The sequence below is a fragment of the Cervus elaphus genome, chromosome 3 (assembly GCF_910594005.1).
Source record: "Cervus elaphus chromosome 3, mCerEla1.1, whole genome shotgun sequence".
Taxonomy (NCBI): domain Eukaryota; kingdom Metazoa; phylum Chordata; class Mammalia; order Artiodactyla; family Cervidae; genus Cervus; species Cervus elaphus.
In genome coordinates, this window is record NC_057817.1 from 45,668,717 (window position 1) to 45,690,705 (window position 21,989).

General features: G+C 38.8%; 1 protein-coding gene across 7 annotated transcripts in view; it reads left to right on the top strand.

Moving 5' to 3' along the window:
• Nucleotides 1-21,989, top strand: part of GRIP1 (glutamate receptor interacting protein 1) — a 735,313-nt gene that overhangs the window by 555,361 nt on the left and 157,963 nt on the right. For all 7 annotated transcript variants that reach the window (XM_043887901.1, XM_043887884.1, XM_043887918.1 and 4 more), the window contains exons 3-5: nucleotides 8,868-9,003; nucleotides 11,790-11,935; nucleotides 19,258-19,341. In XM_043887901.1, coding sequence (XP_043743836.1) covers nucleotides 8,868-9,003; nucleotides 11,790-11,935; nucleotides 19,258-19,341 — 366 coding nt within the window. The remainder of the gene's footprint in view (nucleotides 1-8,867; nucleotides 9,004-11,789; nucleotides 11,936-19,257; nucleotides 19,342-21,989) is intronic.

A 21,989-nucleotide genomic window follows, 5' to 3' on the forward strand; every position in this document is an offset into this window, starting at 1 on the left:
AAAATTATAACAAATGTCTTAAAAAAGAATAAACAGCAATCCTACACAATCTCTTCCAAAAAAATAGAAGAGGGAAGGATGCCTTTCTCAATTCATTTTATGAAGCTAGTATTATTACACTGATACCCAAACCAAAGGGAAAAAAAAGAAACTACAGGTGATATTTCTCATGAATATAGATGCTTCCCTCATAGCTCAGTTGGTAAAGAATCTGCCTGCAATGCAGGAGACCTGGGTTTGATCCCTGGGTTGGGAAGATTCCCCTGGAGAAGGGAAAGGCTACCCACTTCAGTATTCTTGCCTGGAGAATTCCATGGGGTTGCAAAGAGTTGGGCACAACTGAGCAACCTTCACTTTCATAGGTGCAAAAAAGTCCTTAGCAAAACACTGGCAAATGAAATTCAGCAATATTTAAAAAAAAAGAATTATATACTGTGAGCAAATGGAGTGTATTTCAGGAATGCAAGATTGGATCAATGTTAGAAAATCAATCAATGTAATTCAGGATATTTTCAGACTAAAGAAGAAAAATCGCATCATCATACCAGTGCAAAAAGAATGTGGCAAAATTTAAACTCATGATTAAAACTCTCAGAAAAAAAAAAAAAAGGAATAGAGGGGAATGTCCACAACTTGAAAATCTACAGAAAACCTACAGGTAATATAATACTTAATGGAATACTGATTTCTTTTCCCCTAAGATAAGGAACAAGGCAAGAATATCCATTTTCATTACTCTTATTCAACACAGTACTGGAAGTTCTAGCCTGTGCTTTACGCAAGGAAGGGAAATAAAAGGCATATAGATTGGAAACAAATAAAAACTATACTTTCTTGCAGATGACATGATTGTCTACATAGAAAACTCTATAATCTACAAAAAAATTCCCAGAACTCTTAAGTGAGTTCACCAAGGCCACAATGTATGAGGTAGATATATAAAAATCAAATACATATCTATATGCTAGCTATGGACATATGTACATCAAAATTAATATTGCAATACCATTTTCAATTTTCACCCAAAATAAAATACTTTTGTGCAAAACTAACAAAACATGTTTAGGGCTTATATGCTGAAAATTACAAAATGCTGATAAAAGAAATCATAGAAGTTTCTACCTAGTTAAAAAGATATATTGTGTTTGTGGATCAAAAGACTCAACATAGTAAAGATGTCTTTTCTTTCCAAATTGATATACAGCTTTAATCCAAATCCTATCCAAATACCAGCAAAAGTTCCTGTAGATATAGACAAGATTAGTCTAATATTTATTTGGAAAGGCAAAGGAACTAGAAGAACTGAAATAATTTTTATAAGCAATAAAATAGAAGCAATCAGCCTACACACTTTCAAGACTTATTGTATAGATATAGTAATGAAGGCTGTATAGTATCTGTGAAGGGACTGTGGTTGTTGTTTTCAGTTGCTCAGTTGTATCCAACTCTTTGTGACCCCATGGACTGCAGCACGCCAGGCTTCCCTCCTTTACTATATCCTGGAGTTTGCTCAAACTCATGTCCATTGAATCAGTGACAGACTGATTTTTCACAAGGTTCAAAAGCAATTTGGTAGATAAGATAGCTTATTCAACAGATGGTGCTGGAGAGATTGAACACCCATCCCACTCTCTACCCCCAAGTTATGTATATGTATATGAACCGTGACTAAATCTCATACCTTATGTAAAAATTAACTTAAAATGGATAACAGACTTAAATGTAAATATTATGGTTATTACATAATATTATAGAACTTATAAGAACTTTTAGAAACTGTAGAAGAAACAAGAGAAATTTCCAGCAAAGAATTCTTAAAACTTGACAACAGCGTGACCCAAAAAAAGAGAATTAGACTTCATCAAAATTAAAACTGTTGGCTCTGCAGAAGACCTTGTTAGGAGAATGAAATAAAATCTACAGACTGAAAGAATATATTTGCAAACCACATATTCAACTGGGGACTAGTATCTAAAGTATATAAGAAACTCAAAACTCAACCATAAAAAAAAGCAAACAATCTAATTAGAAAATGGGCAAAAGACCTGAGAAGACATTTCACCAAAGAGGATATGCAGATGGCAAATAAGTACCTACGCACAAATTCCCACATCTCCCATTAGAGTAATGGCTCAACTTACCCAAGAATTAAAACCAGAGTTAGATATCACTGACAGCCACGCATATCAGTATGGCTAAAATAAAAACAGTGACAATCAAGTACGGGCGAGAAAGCCAGTGGATCGTTCACTCGCTGCTGGTGGGGATGCAAAATGGTACTGCTATCTTGGAAAACAGTTTGACAGCTCATTAGAAAACTACATATGCAACTACTGTATGACTTAGCCCTTGTACTCCTGGGGCATTTATCCCTGATAAATGAGTAATTATGTCCACACAGAAACTCATATGTAAGTGTTTGTAGCAGCTTTATTCATAGTAGCCCCAAACTGAAAACATCCAAAATGTCCTTCAACAGGTGGACAGTGATACCAACTTAGTACGTCTATACCATGGGACACTACTTGACAAGGGAAAGGAACTCTGGCTACACACAACTTGGATAACTCACCAGAAAATTATTCTGAGTGTAAAAAGTCAACCACAAAGTTTTCACACTGTGTGACTACATTTATTTAACATTCTTAAAATGGCAAAGTTATAAACACAGAGAATAGGGTAAGGAGTTTTTAAAAAGGGTTGAAGTAAGAGAGTAGTGGGTGATCTATAAAGGATAATATGTGGGGCCCCTGTGGTGATGGAAACGCCTGTATCTTGACTTCATCAAGGTCAATATCCTACATATATATAATATATGTATTATAGTTATGCAAGAGGTTACCATCAGGGGAAAACAAGGTAAAAGGGATCAAGGGCTTCTCTGCATTATTTCTTGCAACTGCATGTGACTCTTACAATTAAGATTCACTTAAGAAATTTTCCTGCTGATCCAGTGGTTAAGAATCCACCTTAACAGTGCAGAGGATGTGGGTTCGACCCCTGGTCAGGGAACTAATATTCCACATGCTGCAAGTAAACCCAAGTGCTGTAGCTACTGAGCCCACATGCTCTGGAACCTGTGTGTCACAGTGAAAAAGATCCCAAAGGATGCAAAAAAGATCCTGCATTTTGCAGATAAGACCCAAAGAAGCCACATAAATAAGTTAATAAATAAATAAATACATATTTATTTAAAAGATTCAATTAAATATCTCACAGTTAATAGTTTCTGCCTGCAGTGCAGGAGACATGGGCTTTGATCCCTGGATTGGGAAGATCCCCTGGAGAAGAGAATAGCGACCCAATCCAGTATTCTTGCCTAGGAAATCCTATGGACAGATGAGCCTGGCAGGCCACAGTCCGTGGGGTCACAAAGCGTCCGACATGACTGAGCAATGAACCATCACCAGGAGGTGGTGTTCAGACTGATTTGGTCAGGGCTGGGTCCACACACTGGTATTTCCAAGCTCCCCAGGTGCTTCTAACATGCATCCAGAATTGAAAAAGTGCAAATTGAACTGCACATCCCAAAACCTAGGTCATCATCTACCATTTCTTATTCCTCTGCCTTTAACACCGCCCTTCCATTTGCTGAGATGAGGCTACCTTCAAGACCTCACTCAAAAATAACTCCTCTGAGGAACTGTCCAGTGTACGACTTATCCAGTCTGGTGATGGATCCTCCCAGGCTACACCATGGTGACCCTGCACTTACTCTTGTCATCACTCTTTGCTGTAATTGTCATTTTTTGTGTCCATCTCCCTGCTTTCAGCAAGTGTTGTTACAACTGTTCACTTTGCAATTGCCTGATCATTAGCCCCTGAATTTTAGGGACCTTCCAAAAATTACAAGTAACTCTCTTTTCCTGCTGTAAGCCTAATTGTACTTTTAAAATAATCAACGAGGCAAGAACTTCTGGACACCAAGAGTTTCACAGAAGAAAACAAGATGATTATGCTATATCTTTATTCTATGCAAAACATTACAGTCTTCATACTACAAAGCACTAAGATGGTCTGATCTGGGTTCTGTAGGCCCTACACCTATGATACATCTTTTTCTTCCTTCTTCTTTAATCTTTCTCAGGGGCGATACCTTTGGTGGTGTAACATCCAGTCATAACCCAGCACCTCTTTCAGTAGCCTGTCTTCCTGTGAAGGCTCTTTCTGTTCTTTCATTAGCAACATTAAACAGCCAGCTGGTAGACTTTAGGAATATCATTTTTCACAGAAACTTTGCAAGGATGCATGTTCCATTTTTGCAATAATATAAAATATACCTTGTGCCCCAAAATACTATTGGCATTTTTATTGATATTGTGAACTTTATAATTTAGGGAGAATTGCCGTAGTTTTTATGTTGGGTTATGGAATATCGGTTCCTTGATATCTGGGATTTTCTCTGTTTGGTTGAGTTCTGTATCTCCAAAGCCTAGAACAGTGCCTGGTACATAGTAAGTGCTCAGTTTTTACTGAGTGAATGAATGAATGACTGAATGGGATGCCTTTTCTTTTGTTCTGGTCTTATATTCCCTCAGAAGTGTTTTAAAGTTTTCTTCACAGAGATCATGTATATTTTTCATAAATTTTTTTTTCTTAGGGATTTTAGTTTTTTGGCTATTGTAAATGCAGTTTTTTCTTTTATGAGAACATTAACTAGTTGATGTTTGTTTATAAAAGGCTATGGCTTTCTGCATGTTAATTTTTAACCACCTATGTTATTGAATTTTCTTATTCGTTTGCAAGAATTTTTCATACTTGTCTTGTTTTTGCCAGATATCACTGTTAATTCTCTTAAAACTTTCTAAAGAGGATTGAATTACAAGCCCAAAGAAAAGCAACAAACAACTAAATTTCATTCTAGCTGTGAGATTCTTATTGGTTGAGTGTGTGCTGGTACAGATGTAAACCTGCAATTTATTTTCTAAGATAATTAAACATGGTGATTAAGGAAAACGTCATATCCACAACCGGCTCATTCCTTGCCAGTTGGGCATCATCTGTTCCCTGAGCTGCTTGCTAATATGGAGAGACTGCCGTCTTGACTACAGAGTCCTCTTAATTTGGGGAGGGACATTTGCAATTTAAATCACAAAGAAAGAAATTGTCAGTATATACCGAGGTGTTTCACTGCGAGCTTTGTTCAGTAAACCTTGCTATACAAGGGAACTCATGCAAATGAATGCATCTGTCTTCATTTCTCCTCGCCATTAGATCATTATGCAAGCATTAAACACCAAAAAAGACATAAAATGATTGATTGGTGTAGTGGAGCGCGCAGGTTAGCAGAAAGCCAACTCAAGAAGCCTGTTCCTCCCTCCCCACACTGCTGCTTTTCTCCTCTCCCTTTTTGGAAACACCCATAAATGATTTAGTCAGTCCTGCAGGGTCTGGAGATATTTATTGGCAGTCAACATTCCTGTGATTCAGCACATTTTCTTGTGACAATATTCTATCCTTACTCCTGAATTTTGCCTAATTTAGATTCCCCCTTTGGTCTGTCCTACTCTGCTAATCCTGATCGATAAATACAGACAGATTAGACAGAAGACAAAATTGTGAAATTGATGTTTTATTTGGAACAGCAAGTCTTCATTTCACACTGTGGCCAGGACCATCTCCTCTGAGGCCCACCTCCCCGACAACCTACGCTATGGCATGGTGCCCTCTGACTCATTTGCCTCTGTGGCTACGCTTTAAGCATCTCTGACTTTTTCCATCTTTGAGTTTCATTGTCTGGTTCACAGTAAGCACTCAGTAAATGCTAGAATCAGTGAATACACAAATTACTCAGTTAAGTGATACAGTACATTAATGTTTTCTTTCGTGTTATTAGAACTAACTATTGGGAAAAGGTTTGAAATCTTTTTAAACAAGAGGATAATTGACTATTACTAGTTTTAAAAGTAACCCAGATGGATTTGTATTTTTAACAGAGACCAAATTAAACTCATAGAATTAAGCTTTTCTAGATTCTCAGATTCAGCCAGAGGTCTGGGAAGGACCGAGATTCCTTCTGGAGAAAATTGCATTGTCCACATCTTATAAGGCTGCATCTATGGGGCTTCCCTGGTAGCTTAGTTGGTAAAGAATCTGCCTGCAATGCAGGAGACCCCGGTTCAATTCCTGGATTGGGAAGATCCCCTGGAGAAGGTCCATGGAGTTGCAAAGAGTGGGACACGACTGAGCGACTTTCACTTTCTTTTCATGTCCTATATCCCATGTTATTCAGAAAGTACAGTCTTGAAAACCTGAGTAGGAATGAAGTTCTTACTAATTGAAACTTAATTCTCACTTGCTTGTTATGTTTTAAGAGTTGCTTCTTTATGTATTTCTAGTTGACCTTTAAGACATACCCTTAAAAACCAACACTCCCAACTCCTCAAGTACAGCTCTGTAGTGAACTGCTTAACCAAAGGGAATCAATCTACATAAAGAAAATGCAAACAATTCTTTCATTGGGCAGAGTTGTTGAACACATTATGTCTCTGTAATGTAAATAGCCATCATCTAGTATGTGATTTTCATTCCTTTATTATTAACCTTATTTTTCCCTAGCCTTTTGCCAAGGACTTATAGCGGTTGCTTGTTAATTGACCTCTTCACCTATCAGTTGTGCCTGTGTATTTCTTTTGGGGTGTAGAGAGGGTTGCTTTGTTCTGTGTTGAGGGGACATGTGAATTGCACACTGTCGTGGCCTTTTGTTACAAATGCACCTGGTCAATGATGTAAAAAGCCCTGTGCTTTTATATACTTGACAAGAATTTTACTTCTTGTTCAGTCACTAAGTCATGTCCAACTCTTTGCCATCCTATGAACTGCAGCACGCCCGACTTCCCTCTCCTTTACCATCTCCCAGAGTTTGCTCAAACTCACGTCCATTGCATTGGTGATGCATTCCAACCATTGCATCGTCTGTCACGCCCTTCTCCTCTTGCCCTCCTCAGCGTCAGGGTCTTTTCCAGTGAGTCTGCTCTTTGCATCAGGTGGCCAAAATATTGGAGTTTCAGCTTCAGCATCAGTCCTTCCAGTGAATATTCAGGGTTGATTTCCTTTAGGATTGACTGGTTTGATCTCCTTGCTGTCCAAGAAACTCTCAAGAATCTTCTCCAGCACCACAATTCAAAAGCATCAATTCTTTAGCACTCAGAGAATTTTACTTCTTGAATTTCAATCATTATTTGATCTCTCATTCAAAATGTAGTAAATGAAGCTGACGTCACTCACACTCATTGGCTCTTCCTTGGGTTCTGTTTTAAATCAACAACAACTCAGATATGCAGTGTCCTGAAACTGCCATGAAAAGAGAAGTATGCAAGGCTGTCAAGGTCACAGGACCTGGCAATCCCAAGCCTAGACTGACACTAATACATTGAAATCAGTGGCCTGTTCCTGTCTTCTTTCCCCAGGTACTCTGTTCTCACTAGACAAGATGAGAAATTATTTCTTTCCCTAACATGATTTGACTTTTTTATTTTATTGGCTAATTGGATGGTAGACCAGCAGCAATAATTCAAAAACCTTTTATGATATGCATTCATAAAATTTTGAAATGATAATTAACACTGCCATATGTAATTAAGAAAAGGGCAGAGGTGTGCAAATAATCTTTTTGCTTTTTTGACTTTGAAAGGGGAAGTCTATTCTTGCATTTTAACATGAGAATCTCTGATGTCCTAGGAGTTCATATCCCCTGAAATTCATAACCTGATTCAGGAAGAGTTGGAAAACTGTTGAGTTTCCCCATTCCTACCCAGAGAGTGGATGCAGAGTTGGGGATAACAAACAGAATTTTCAAACAATCCTTGTCATAGTTAACCTCTGGATGGGTAAATGTTGAGGCATTTCTATTTCTGAAAGCAAGGATAGTCAAATTTTCTTTCTGTGGTGCCTTAAATCAAAAGATTTGGGTTCTCTCTTGGTGTATGGGGCTTCCCTGGTAGCACAGTGGTAAAGAGTCCACCTGCCCGTGCGGGAGATGCAAGAGACGTAGGTTCAATCCCTGGGTCAGGAAGATCCCCTGGAGTAGGAAATTGCAACCCACTCCAGTATTCTTAACCTAGGAAATCCCATGGACATAGGAGCCTGGTGAGGCGGCAGTCCCTAGGGTCACAAAGAGTCGGACCAGCTGAGCATGCACGCATACTTGGTGTGTAGATATGACCCCCACAAGGTTGGTAAGATTGAAAAATTTCAGAAGGAGAGAATGAGAATTAACAGAATTCCCTGGGGATTCTGAGGCCCAACCCTGCCTTAATATAGTGTGACACATTTTGTAAGAAATTATGTAAGTTGTAACATGACACTATTTTACTTTGTTTTCTGAAAGACCAAAATAAAAAACTAGAGTCAATAATATTTCTCTTGAACTTGTAGAAAGCGCTTCGCTTGTGTCATTCATCTTCCTCAGCTAAAAGGTATCGCAAACTTGGAGTCTGCTGCTGCACTGTCTGCTCCTGTATTCTTATTTAAAATTTCATTCCAACCCCTTTACCTTATGACTCTCAATTGCTCCCTTTGGAGTTACAAGGAGAAACATGAAAGAAAGTCACTTCAGAATAACAGAAAACAAAGGGCAAATATTATCCTTGTACATAAGCCATGTCAGACTATTTATTGTGAATCTAGAACGAAGTACCCCACTGGTACCCATTTTAATAACCTTTAGTGGAATAGCTGCTCCGCTTTATCTGCACGCTCATCTTTATGAGACACTCTGCAAATTGCAATGGAAAACAAGCCGCAGAACTTTTCCCACCAGAGAAAAATACAGAGCATTTACGGGAGGGAATCACCTCACCACCCACAAAGACAACCCCTTATGCTTCTGCTATCATTTACTAAAGCAGATTCTTTTCTTTTAACAGAGGAATTCAAGGGCTCCACTGTGGTTGAACTGATGAAGAAGGAAGGCACTACCCTTGGGCTGACGGTCTCGGGCGGAATTGACAAGGATGGCAAACCCAGAGTGTCTAATCTGCGGCAAGGAGGAATCGCTGCTAGGTAACTGCATCGCAGGGAAACGTAGAAAAAGGAATTAACGTGTAATTAATTCAGAACTTAAAGCTCCATCAGAAAAGGTCACTAATAGATAAATGACACTGCCATCTGCCAGGTGGAAGCATGGGGGGTGGGGAGGAGGCAGATTTCAGAAGGATGGCTTTTCTGGCCCATGCCGAAGTCACCGGGGAGCTCTTGTGTCATCTCAAGAGCAGTCAAGTCCTCCTGAGATTTTAATTTTAAAATGCTTGTGTCTGGACTTCTCTGGCAGCACAGTGGTGAAGACTTCACCTTCCGATGCAAAGGGTGCAGGTTTGATCCCTGCTCGAGGAGCTAAGATCCCACATGCCTTGTGGTCAGAAAACCAAAGCATAAAACAAAAACAACATTGTAATAAACTGAATAAAGATTTTTTTAAATGGGCCACATCCAAAAAAAAAAAAATCTTTAAAAAAAGCAGCCACCTGTATGGATTTAAAATGTGCCCCTAATGGGCTGCAGTGGGAGTGAGACAGCCCAATCATCTATCGGGGAATAGGTGACCCATATTCTGTGGACAGGGGAAGCTGCCACATGACGAGCCCAGGCAGTGAGGGAGGCCCAGCTCCAAGTGTCTCAGTAGCAATTTTACTTGTCCTACATATTCTCAGCTTTTCTACTTGTGAGATTTTTCTTTCATCAGGACAAAGAGATGGTTTCCAAAAGGGCAGAAGGCTTAGCTGAGAAGGGCTGGTTTTGTCCTTGTTCTTATTGGACTGCAGATTGTACTAGTTCTTGCTGATGACAGAGCATCCTGGGTGCTGGACAGGGGTGGGTTTGCTTTGTAGACAAATTCGAAATCTGCCTCAGAAAGAAAGGGTGGAATGGTGAGGTTTCATTCAAAGTGAGGTTAATGTCCCTTAAATCCTGGACACCAGTATTCATGTCCACAGAATCCCAAATTAGGTTTTAGAGTTCTTACCTTAGTAAGTGCCACCTGAAATAGTGGTTATTTTCAATGAACAACCTATTTGTACAATTTTTAAGCCCAAGCCAATTGATTGCTCCATGATCTGCAGCACTGTTTGTAAAACCAGGCTGATGTCAACACAAGCAACTTAGTCTCCTTCCTTCAGGATTTGTGGGGTTTTTTTTGTTTTTTTGTTTTGCATTTTTAAAAAAATTGAAGTATAGTTAATTTAAAATGTGTTAATTTCTGCTGTACATCAAAATGATTCAGTTATGCATATTAATATATATCCAGGGCTTCCCAGGTGGCACAGTGGTAAAGAATCTGCCTGCCAGTGCAGGAGTCACAAGAGATATGGGTTCGATCCCTGAGTCGGGAAGATCCCCTAGAGAAGGAAATGGCAACCTGCTCCAGTATTCTTACCTGGAAATTTTCATGGACAGGGGAACCTGGTGGGCTGCAGTCCATGGGGTCACAAAGAGTCAGACGTGACTGACCACACAGACGCATACACGCACATGTATATATGTATTATTTTCATGTTCTTTTCCAATATGGTTTTTAAGAGATTTCTTTCCACCATAGCCTCCTTTAATTTTTAACAGTCATAGCCAATTCGTGATGCTGGGACTTCATGTGTCTCCAGGGTTTCTTCATCTGTAGCCCCTAAAGCAAGCATGACTGGCATGAGGGAGGGTGAGAATGTCGTTCACACATGTATTGATCCTATAATTAAAAGTAACACTCTGCCAGTTATAGTGAGTATTATTGATCACCAAATATTTATTGTTTAAGCCACTACCATTTCACAGATAGTAAACCAAAATAAGTCAACATAAGATACCTGCCCTTAGGGGGTTTATAATCTATTAAGGGAAATAGGGTATTAAAAAAACATGAGAAGTTTGGGAGCAATAATCGCATTGTGTAATAGTAAAAAGCAACAACATAAAGAGTTGTCACAGTGCATGAGCCAATTAAGTTGCCAAATAAGTGTCAGTCAGTAAACTTGTGTTAAGAGTGACCACGTGTACTGTAGACTTGAGAGTATTATGGAGGTTCCGAAGAGAGAATGATTGGAGCTGGGCTAATGTAAAATAAATGAATTCATTATTTTTATTTGGGAAAAACATATTATTGAATTAAGTCCTGTCATAGGTCTTGCTGCCTGCTCTTGGTTTAGAAATAGAGTTTGACTAAACACCCCAAAGTAGCCACAGTTCTATTATGATGGTGAGGAGAGAGGAGTGTGTTACTGAATCCCCATGCTTTGATTGTAATTTCTTCTTCACTGATACTTTTTAAAATCAGTCCTGCTCTAAGCAATAAATAGCAAAATAAAATGACCTTCTATATGGCCCTGGACATACTTCTAGTGAAGATACCGAAAGTGGTGAAATGTCCGAAAGGCAAGCAGCAACATTGAAAGGGAATGAGAAGAAAGGAAAACTTCTAGGGTGTCCAGGATACAGATAATCTGCCCCCGGAGAACCAACTCTTTAGGGGCAGAGCAAATAAGATAATTTTCTCTTTATTTCACTTTCTGATGGTCTTTAAAAATAAAAGAGGAAAAGGCTTAGGAAAAAAATCAGGGATAGCAGCAGATGCAGTAGAGGACTTGGAAAGTATACAGTCAGCGTGAGTAAGAGGGATCCCTGAGCATCTCATCCACCCTCAGCTGCACTCCTGCCCTCAGGAACCAACCGCATCCTAGGAGGCAGGGACCCTGCTGTGTCGGCCTTCTGGGCTTGCGTGTTTATCCATGATAACAAAGTGGGAAATATGATCAGACTGGCCCATGGGGAGGAGAGCTCCACTGAAGCGACTCTTTGTTTTGCAGAAGTGATCAGCTGGATGTGGGTGACTACATCAAAGCAGTGAATGGCATCAACCTGGCCAAATTCCGCCACGATGAGATCATCAGCTTGCTGAAGAATGTCGGGGAAAGAGTGGTTCTGGAGGTGGAGTATGAGCTGCCGCCAGTCTGTAAGTCATCGCGGCCAGAGGCAGAACAGCTGCACCGTATGCTTTTGCCTCAAACTCTTGGTTCTCATTTTTTTCTCTCTCTTTTGCCATCATTGTCTTATTACAGGAATGGCAGAGCATACTTTCTTGATATTTAAAAAATTATCTGAATTACTATCACCTACTCTGAAAGAATGTAAAAGAGCATAAATGATGATGAAATTATCTAGGACTCGTGTTTCATTAAAGCCATCTGTGAACATCAGAGCTGAACTTTAGTGTCAAATAGACAGTCAGTTCCTAGCTCCAGTTTTTACTAGCTGCATGCCTTTGAGAAAGTTACTTAAGCTTCTTTTGTGTCACTTTGCACATCTGAAAAATGGGGATGATATTAGTAACCTGTGATATTACTCATGGATCTGTTATGAGGGTTAAATGAGTTAGCATTTGTGAAGCATTCAGGACAGTACCTGGCAAAATAAAAATGTTTGATAAATAATACATATACAAATCAAAACTATAAGGTAGGCATTATTATCATTATTATTCTCATTTTACAGATGCTTAAGTTAAATATGTTTTCCCAAATTAGTAGGCACCGAAGTCAGAGCTTTGCTCTTCTGTACTACTGAGAACTGAGATTGATTATTAATAACCGGTGATAATTCATTTGTTTAGTGATGACTTATTGAGCATTACCATGTTCCAGCCTGTCCCCCAATGAATGTCAATAGAATTTACACTCTAGGAGGGACTTCCCTGGTGCTGCAGATGGTAAAGAATCTGCCTCAGTGCAGGAGACCCAGGTTCCATTCCTGGGTTGGGAAGATCCTCTGGAGGAGGAAATGGCAGCCAACTCCAGTATTCTTGCCTGGAGAATTCCATGGACAGAGGAGTCTGGCAAGCCCCAGTCCATGGGATCGCACAGAGTCAAACACGACCAAAGAGACTAGCACTACTACTACTGCTAGAGGAAGACAGAAAATAAAATAAAACCACAATAAATAAGTTAATTACAATTGACGCCTGAACAATGAGGGGGTTAGAAGTCCCAGTCCTCCTTGCCATTGAAAATCAATGCACAGCTTATATTTAACCCTCCATGTATATGATTCCTCCAAAACCAAGGTTCTTCCATATCCTAGATTCAACCAACCTGGTATAGTGCAGTACTATAGGATTTACTATTGAAGAAATCCACAGGTACATGGACCCACACGGTTCAAACCATGTTGTTCAAGGATCACCAGTATGTAGCATGAATGTTATGGGTCATGAATGCTGTGGGGACAAAAAATAAAACAAGAAGAAGGGTTGGGAGTGTGGGCTGGGAGTGGGATTGCAATTTTAAGTAGAGTGCTTAGGAACAGTTTCACTGAGAAAGTGACATTAATCAGTGACTTGAAGGAGGTGAGGAAATTAGCTATATGGTTTTCTGAGTTAAAAGAGTTCCAGAAAGAAGAAAATGCCAGTGCTAAAATCAGAAGGCAGGAATAATCTGGCATAGTTCTGGAAACATAAAGAAGGACAGTGTGGCTGGAACAGAGTAAGCATGAAGAGAAGTGGGGGAGGTGGGAAGAAGCGTAAACGATAGACCGTCCATGTAGGCCAATGGAGGGACCTTAAGTGTTGCTCTGAATGATGCAGGAAAGCATTGGCTGGTTTGGGCAGAGGAGTGACATGATCTGATTAATGTTTTCAAAGGCTCCTCTGGCTGCTGTGTTGAGATGGCAGAGTCAAAGGTAGAAGCTTGGGATACCATTTGGAGGACTATTGCAGTGATCCAGGTGAAGGATGGTGGAAGATATGGTGAAAAGCACTCATATTCCCCATCTATTTTGAAGACAGAATCAACAAGATTTCCTGATGAATTTAATGTGGATTATGCAGAAAGAGGGGGCTTCTCTGGTAGCTCAGCTGGTAAAGAATCTGCCTGCAATGCAGGAGACCCTGGTTCAATCCCTGGGCTGGGAAGATCCCCTTTTTTCTTGCCTGGAGAATCTCCATGGACAGAGAAGCCTGGTGGGCTACAGTCCATGGGGTCACAAAGAGTCAGAAACGACTGAACACCTGCAGAAAGAGAAAAGTCAAGGACCATCAGAAGGTTTTACGCCTGAACAACTGGAAGGATGGAGGTGCCATTAATGGGGGAGGATAAGAATGTGGGCAGAGCTGTCTTGTGAGGAGAGGATCAGAAGTTCATTGCTGGGAGGGAATTGCCTTGTGGTCCAGTGATTAGGCATCTGTGCTTCCAATGCAGGGTGCCCAGGTTCAATACCTGACTGGGGAAACTCAGATGGCACAAGCTATGCAGCATGGCCAAACTAAATAAATAAAATTTTAAAAAATTTTTTAAAGAAGTCCATTGTTTAAAATACTACATCTGAGGTGCCTATTTGATATGCTAAGAGAAAATGTCAAGAAAATGCTGGAGATACAGTTTGGCATTTGTGAGAAAGACCTAGAGTAGAAACGTAAATTTAAGAGTAATGGGACTGGAGATGATGTTTGAGGCTTTGGGATTAGGAGATAGCACTCAGAGAGTGAATGTATAATGCATACCAATCACGAGTGCTTATTCTTAACATAAAATCTAACACTGAAAATCTCATGGTGATTTTATAGCAAAATCAATTGGAATCTGAGTACTAAAACTTTGCTACAGCGTTTTTCATTTCAGTAAGAGCCAGCAGTAAAATAGAGTGTTGAAAGCTTGAACTATGTCACTAGTTAAGTGTCAGTTTTGTCCCTTTCTAGCTTTGTGACTTTGGGGAAATTATTAATAATTTCGCTGAGCTATAGGTTTCTCAGCTATAAAATGACTGTAATGGATGTAGAATTTTTGTAAGATTTCAAGGCTGTAATCATGTATTTAGATCACAAGCACAGACTTCATAAGCCATAGTGTATCTTAGCCATATTACCATTATTATTGTTGTTATTATTATTACACTGAAAGTACTGTGTTTTCTTGAACTCAAAGTCCATTTGTTTTGAAATCACTATCTTAAACCACTGCCTAGGAGTTAAGAGGAGTCAAATATCTAGAGTTAATGCTCTTGATTGAGCATTTTTATTCCAGTGTTTACATGCATATCAATAAACCACAACCTGTTCCTAAGAGGAGCTCTTAGTATTGCTCTCAGGGTAAGGCAGTTATGGAGATTTGCCGCGCATTTTGGGTTGTCCAGAGCTAGGGATTTCACAGTAGATTAGAAGGCATTTATGCAGGTCCAGTAGGAAGACTAACATTCCAGGCATAGGGCACGGCAAGGAAGTATGAAGATAGTCCAGTTCACAGGCTGAATCTCCAGTTTGGAATTACTGGAACACAAAAGGAAGAGAGGGCCTCAGAGGGACAAGGTCAGTGGGGTAAACAGGAACAAAGCCGTGAATGGTGGGCAACAAGGAGCCTTTTTTTAAAGGTTTTTGAGGCCAAGGAGCAGCATCCTCAGATCAGAGTTTTGGTTTTGGTTTTGGTTTATTCTTACGTTTTGGCTATTTCACACAGCACGTGGGATCTTGGTTTCCCAACCAGGTATCAAACCCATGCCCCCAGCAGTGGAAGCATGGAGTCTTAACCACTGGACCACCAGGGAACACCCCCAGATCAGAGTTTTGACTTATTTAAAGAAGTCAGATGGAAGCTATAAGCCCCCAGGCTGTTACAGTTTCCCAAAAGAGAGGTAATACTCTGAATAAATATAGCATTAATTGAGTTAAAGAGGAGAGAGTGGACATCAGAAATATCCAGGGGTTAAAACCTCTCCTGACTTTGTGATTATACCTGCCTTTTCTCCCTCACACAATAAAGCCAATGGAAAAAGAGAAAATATTTTTAAACACAAAAGTGTGAGGTTTGTAGTAGAAATCAGATAGCAGAGGTCTATTCGCCAAGGATTATCTCTGTCTCTTTCTATTATGTTTAGATAAATTAATAAGATCTTTGCGTTCAGGGAGATCGAAGGGATTAATAAGCCTCCCTTTCACTGAGCTCAGACACAAGCCAGGCCCCAGGGAGAGAGCTGCCTGCTGAAAGATAGGCCACCCAAGGCCAAGACTGTAACTCTCTCAGGAATCACAGCAATCTGAGGCTTAGCCAGCCCCATAGCCCAGCAGGAACTGGAGGAAGGTCTGTATAAGAGAGAGAGACAGAGAGAGAGTGTGTGTGTGTGTGAATGAGAGAGAGGGAGAAAGAGAAAGTGATACAGAGAGACGGAGAGCAGATAGAAGAAAAATGGAACTGTGACCCTGGGTAAGCACCTCCCCTTTTCTGATACCCAGTTTCTTAATGACAATGAAATAGTCGATCTCCATGAGCTTAGAGTTCTTTTCGACTCTAGAATTATGTGGTATTTCCAGACTGTATTTAGAGAGAATGTTACCAGACTGTATCTTGGGCATTTGTATGTTCAGAGTTGGTCTAGAGGAGTGCCTTCAAGTTTTTTGTTCCCATAACCCCTAAAGAATTTTGAAATATTACCTAATTCTCATCCACTTTTTAGTTAACACCTAAAATTCTTTATGATAAGCTTTAGTAGTTAGCATATAATTTTGGCATGAGGTTTGTTTTATACATCTTTAAATACCTTCATTCTTATATACATTCAAATACATTCAAATCTTAGAGCTACAGATTTACCTCATTCGTTTTATGAAAAATGTCTGCCATGAAATTTTATTGTCAAAGGCAGTCCTCGCCGCTAAGCCATCAGCTAAATCAGACTAGCTTTTTATCAGAAGGAGTCCTTCCATAATTCAAATAAATGTGTTAAGGCATGTCTCTGTGACAGCCTGATTACTTCTCCTGTCTAATTCTAAGAGAGATAGAAAGACTATAGATGGTGGCAATAGTGGTGATGATGATGATATGGTTGGGGGGACGGGTCTTCTCCTGTCCCAGGTCTTCTCCACATGGTTCGTTAGGGGATGTAGTCTGAGGGAACATCAGCTATCCAAGGGAAGCTCCTCCCGTGCCAACTGCAGAAGGAAAACAAGACAAGCCTAACCACAGGAGCACATTTGCAGACTTGCTCGCATCCCCCAACACCCCATTGGCCAAAGCAAATTAGCTATGCAAAACCAACGTCATGAGGCGGGAAAGTACACAACTCCTATTCTCCTGTAGGTATAGGGGTTGGGGAGGCGGAGGAGTAGTATATAATTTAGAAAAACCAAACCTACCGTAATAAAATAGAGTGTCACTTTGTGTTATAGAAATACGTGCATATGCAGATATAGAAACAAGGGGCACCAGAACAACTAAAATACTGAGGAGTAGTATTGTTGCATTATAAAATTGGTTCTACCTCAGCCTTTTATGTGCTCAGTTTGATTCTTTGGGTAAGCCCCTTAATTGGATCTCTGCATCCACACACACACGTGAAGTTATGAATAGAATTCACATGGCCAAACAAGATGTCTGGTGCTGAATATGAAACCTCAGTCACCAAGAGCCAGTCACACAAATATAAATTATAAAGACCAAATCTATTTCATTAAGTATATTAAAATGTAGTCAGGATTCCCATTTTTCTTTGCACATGATGACAAGCAATAGTGTGGATAATCTAAATCTGTAGATAATCCCCAAAGTCTTTATACTGACTTTAGATTTGATGGTAAGATTTTGTGGTCAGCAAGATTTAGTTCAAGCAAAATTAAAATTACAATGCTTTGCATCCCCAGAACAGACATCCAGCCAACAAAGACAGGTGGCCCAGAATTAGAATTCGGTTGTATATAATTGAAAGTTGATTTAATGATTAAATTAAATACAATTTGTAAATCACTTTCAGAGTTTCTGGCACACAGAAAACATTCCATAGATGCTCATTAATTATTTCTCCCCGTATCTTTTCCTTAATAGAACAGAAAGATCATGTTCTTAACCAATTTCTTCAAGTGGCTTGTTGGGTCATGGAAATAAGAAAACGTTCGGTTTGAACTCAGTTTTTTTAATTTAATTAAAACTGTATCTCAGTTCTTTTGACTATTTGTATGCACTGCTCCTAGCTGATTAGAATAAACTGAAATTCCCCTGATAGCGAGAATATGACATTTAATTAAATCAGCAGTATACCAAAACATTTTGTTCAGCTGTAGATTTATATTGCTTTTTAGCAGATCCAAGTTCTTATCGTACTTTGTGTTCCAGCTGCTTGTGTCCAGTTTTTGAATTTAACTGTGTGCTGTTCATAATCATGCCCACCCCTTTAAGGATTCATAATTTATGATAATTAAAAAGTAATTGTAATTAATGCTTAATTAAAATTATTTTTTATTCCTATGAGTGGCAAGAAATGTTCTTTTCAAAGATGCCTTTAAATTGTGTCTATAAGTTTCTTGTTGACAGTGGAGTGGGGAGCCATTCCCTTCTCCAGAGGTTATTCCTGACCCAGGGATCAAACCCAATTCTCCTGCATTGCAGATGGGCTCTTTATCTTCTGAGCCACCAGGGAAGCTCATAATATAACTTATCTCCTCATACTGTGTATAATGTAATTAGAGATAGCAACTTGGCAATGCAATTTCATTTTGTGAAATGAGAGCAATAACCAGGCAAACATAACCTAAGCATGATGGTATCAAGTAAAATTAAGTAGATCTTTATTTTATTAGTTAGTAGTAATATTTTGAATGTTCTTCAAATTTCTTTTGCTCTCCAAGTTTCATTTGGGTTGTTGATGTCTTTGTTTAATTGCTATGCATCATGTCAGAAAATCAGTTTGCATCAACTTAACCTATTAATGGCAATCTGAGAGTAATACTTTTCTTCTTGTTCTAGCTGCAAAAAAGATAATTATTAGTTACTCAAGAACAGTTATGTTTTATGAGTGTTAATCCAGTTGTCATCACCAATTAGAATGATACTCAGATGTGTTCTTTCTATAAAACTTTGTAAGTAATAAAAAAGAAAAAATAAACATAAAACATTAATTATTTTGTAAGTTTTACAAAAATTGTATAACTTTTGCATAATAAAAAGGGAAAACAATTCTATTTATCACAAGAAGATTGTCTCTCTTGTTACATAGAGTTTTAGCAACGTGAATATTATGCTCTATAAACTGGCTACACAGGAGGAAAGGGAGTATCTCTGGTTTTGATTCCACCTGGACCTTAATTATAGAAGTCATTTATGCAGACAACTATTTTATGATATTTGTATGTCATTTCAATTTTTTCTAATATTTTCTTTAGAAACAGATTTTTTTAACTGTTAATTACTCAATAAGAATTATTTGCAACAAGAAATCTGTAGTGTTTTATTCCTATCAAAAAAAATCTAGAAATGTTATTGTGAAATAAGACTTATTTCCCTCTCTTTTTGCTGCTTTCAGCTGTTCAAGGATCGAGTGTTATTTTCCGAACGGTGGAAGTCACGTTACACAAGGAAGGAAATACCTTCGGTTTTGTAATACGAGGTAGGTGGCAGTTAGAACCATCAGATATTCTTGGAGAATTTGTCACTGAACTGTTGGGAGTAAACTAGAAAGTCATTTCAGAAAAACTGATGTTTTCAGCGCCTAAAGTAACCTTATGGCTTCCCTGGTGGCTCAGATGGCAAAGAATCTGCCTGCAGTGCAGGAGACCCAGGTTTGATCCCTGGGTCAGAGAGATCCCTTGGAGAAAGAGGTGGCACCCCACTCCAGTGTTCTTGCCTGGAGAATTCCATGGATAGAGGAGCCTGGTGGGCTACAGTCCATTGAGTCACAAAGATTCGGACACAACTGAGCGATTAATACACACACACACATTACCTTGTAATTTTGCATCCATTTTTCTTTAAAGAAACAAAGCAATAATTGGGAATCTAAATGGAGTCCAAATGATCTAGCTAATTTATTTCAGTTCATTAATACACAGTAAGAAGTCATTGTTTGTAAACCTTGTCAATTCATAGTTATCCTGCGGCTTTGCCAGTTGTCAACATGTCTTTTGCATCCCTTATATATTTTTCTATACCATTTATCATTGAGTCAAAAATGTTTGTGAATATTGCTTGATTTTACTGAATACACTAGGGTTCAGTAACTTTGTTTAAATTATTTTTTCCTAAAGTGCATTCTGTTATTGTAGCTTCCTAGAAAGGAATTGTAGATAATCTAATCCCTTGAGCACTTTGGTACATCAGTCCATCTTATTCTTGAATGATATTAATAATAAATATTTCAGGTGAAATTTTGTCCACAGTTTGTCTACAGGACCATTAATTCTGAGCTACAATGCTGGCTTTTAATGTTTTCTTTTATTATTAGCAATTTCATCCTTAAAGTCTACACATGCATTAACAACTCAGAATTTCTAGTATGACAATGAGGTTCAATAGGAAACTAGGTAAGCATCAGGAATTTTTTTTAATATTTCCTGATTTTTTTTTGTTTTTACGTATTGCATTTTGTACTTCACCAGCAGCAAAATTCTGTCAACATTTTTGACATTAATTAAAATTAACTAAGCATCTTAAGAAATAGACAAGCCTCAAGGAATGAAGGAGATGTATTCATTATACAAACTTGCCTTAGATGCCTAAGCTTTAAGCATTAGGTTCAATTCTGTGTCAGTCATGTAGCAAATCAATCAATCAAACCTTCATTAAGGACATGTCACCATGTCGGCATAGGGCAGAATACTGTGGAGTCATGAGACAGAACCCTGATCCACAGGGAATTACAGTTCAGTGAATTTTAAGACATAAGTTGATATAATACCCAAATGAGTATTAGAGAAAACAGGCAACTAGGATCCCACTAAGTGATTTAGACCAGTAGTTATTATGCTTTACTGACCCAGTCCTATATTAGGTAGGGCCACAAACCCCAAGATCATTTACCTTAACCATTTTCAAATTTCTGTGTAAAAAATTAGATGAATGTAATGAAAAGTCAGTGTACAAGTAATTTTAGCTTGGAGGGTGGTATATTCAAATCTAGTTTTTCAACATAATATGAAAGAGAAGTGCACTTGAATCACATGCTTATAAGTCTAATTATTGAAATGCTGCGGTAAAAAATACTGCTGGTGCAGATATTCATCACTAGTTGCTGTCTGGTTAATCAATAACAAATCAAATTGCTAATGAAAGAGCTAAACCAACAGTAATTTATCATTTAAGAACTAAAAAGAATAGAAGCAATTTCAATCTGCAGTCACCTCAAGACAACTGATGGTATGATGGTAACAGATGTCCTTCCCACCATTTGCAGAAATTTCAAATATCTGTGTGTTCATGCTTAGTAAGAGTTTTTAAAATATGAGCCTAGACACCTACCTACAGTACATCGTAGGCATTTAATAAATGAAAGAATGGATGAATGATGCCTAGATTTGTGTGGATATCAGAGTTCTTGGTATTATACTAGATATAAAAGCTTAGTAATAATGAGCCAATTTTAGTTTATGTCACCCAGTCATGTCCAGCTCTTTGTGGCCCCATGGACTGTAGCCCACCAGGCTCCTCTGTCCATGGAATTCTCCAGGCAAGAATACTGGAGTGCATAGCCATTCTCTTCTCCAGCGATCTTCCTGACCCAGGTATCAAATCTAGGTTCTCCTACATTGCAGGCAGATTCTTTACTGTCTGAGCCACTAGGGAAGCCCTTTAGTTTATGAGTACCAGGTTTTTGTAGGTTTTAATAACTTCCTTAGGATGTTGGTTGAACACAAAAATTTGTCAAATTTTGCATAATTTTTAATGAGTATAAATAAAGAACTTATATTTGAAACCAATTTGAGGCCCATCTGGAGGGTCTTCATGCTCAAAAGGTGGCCAGTATCCATCCCTTAAGAGTTATTGGTTAATCGCAAAGAGAGTTGCAGAATGAAAAAGTACTGTGGATAAATGCTGTCATGGCACATAAGATGTTATGGCATAGGTGGGATATGAGCTTAACTTAGATCAATGGGGAATACCAGGACAGTTCAGGAAGGAAGGAGAGGAAGATATTGCAGATGAAGCATGTTCATTTAGTGCTAGAGAATTTCTTCTTACTCACTTAGGATGGGTCTTTTAGCAGTAAGCCAGGCCTTTAGCTGATGAATTGAATTACCTTTCTCATGCTGTATGTCATGA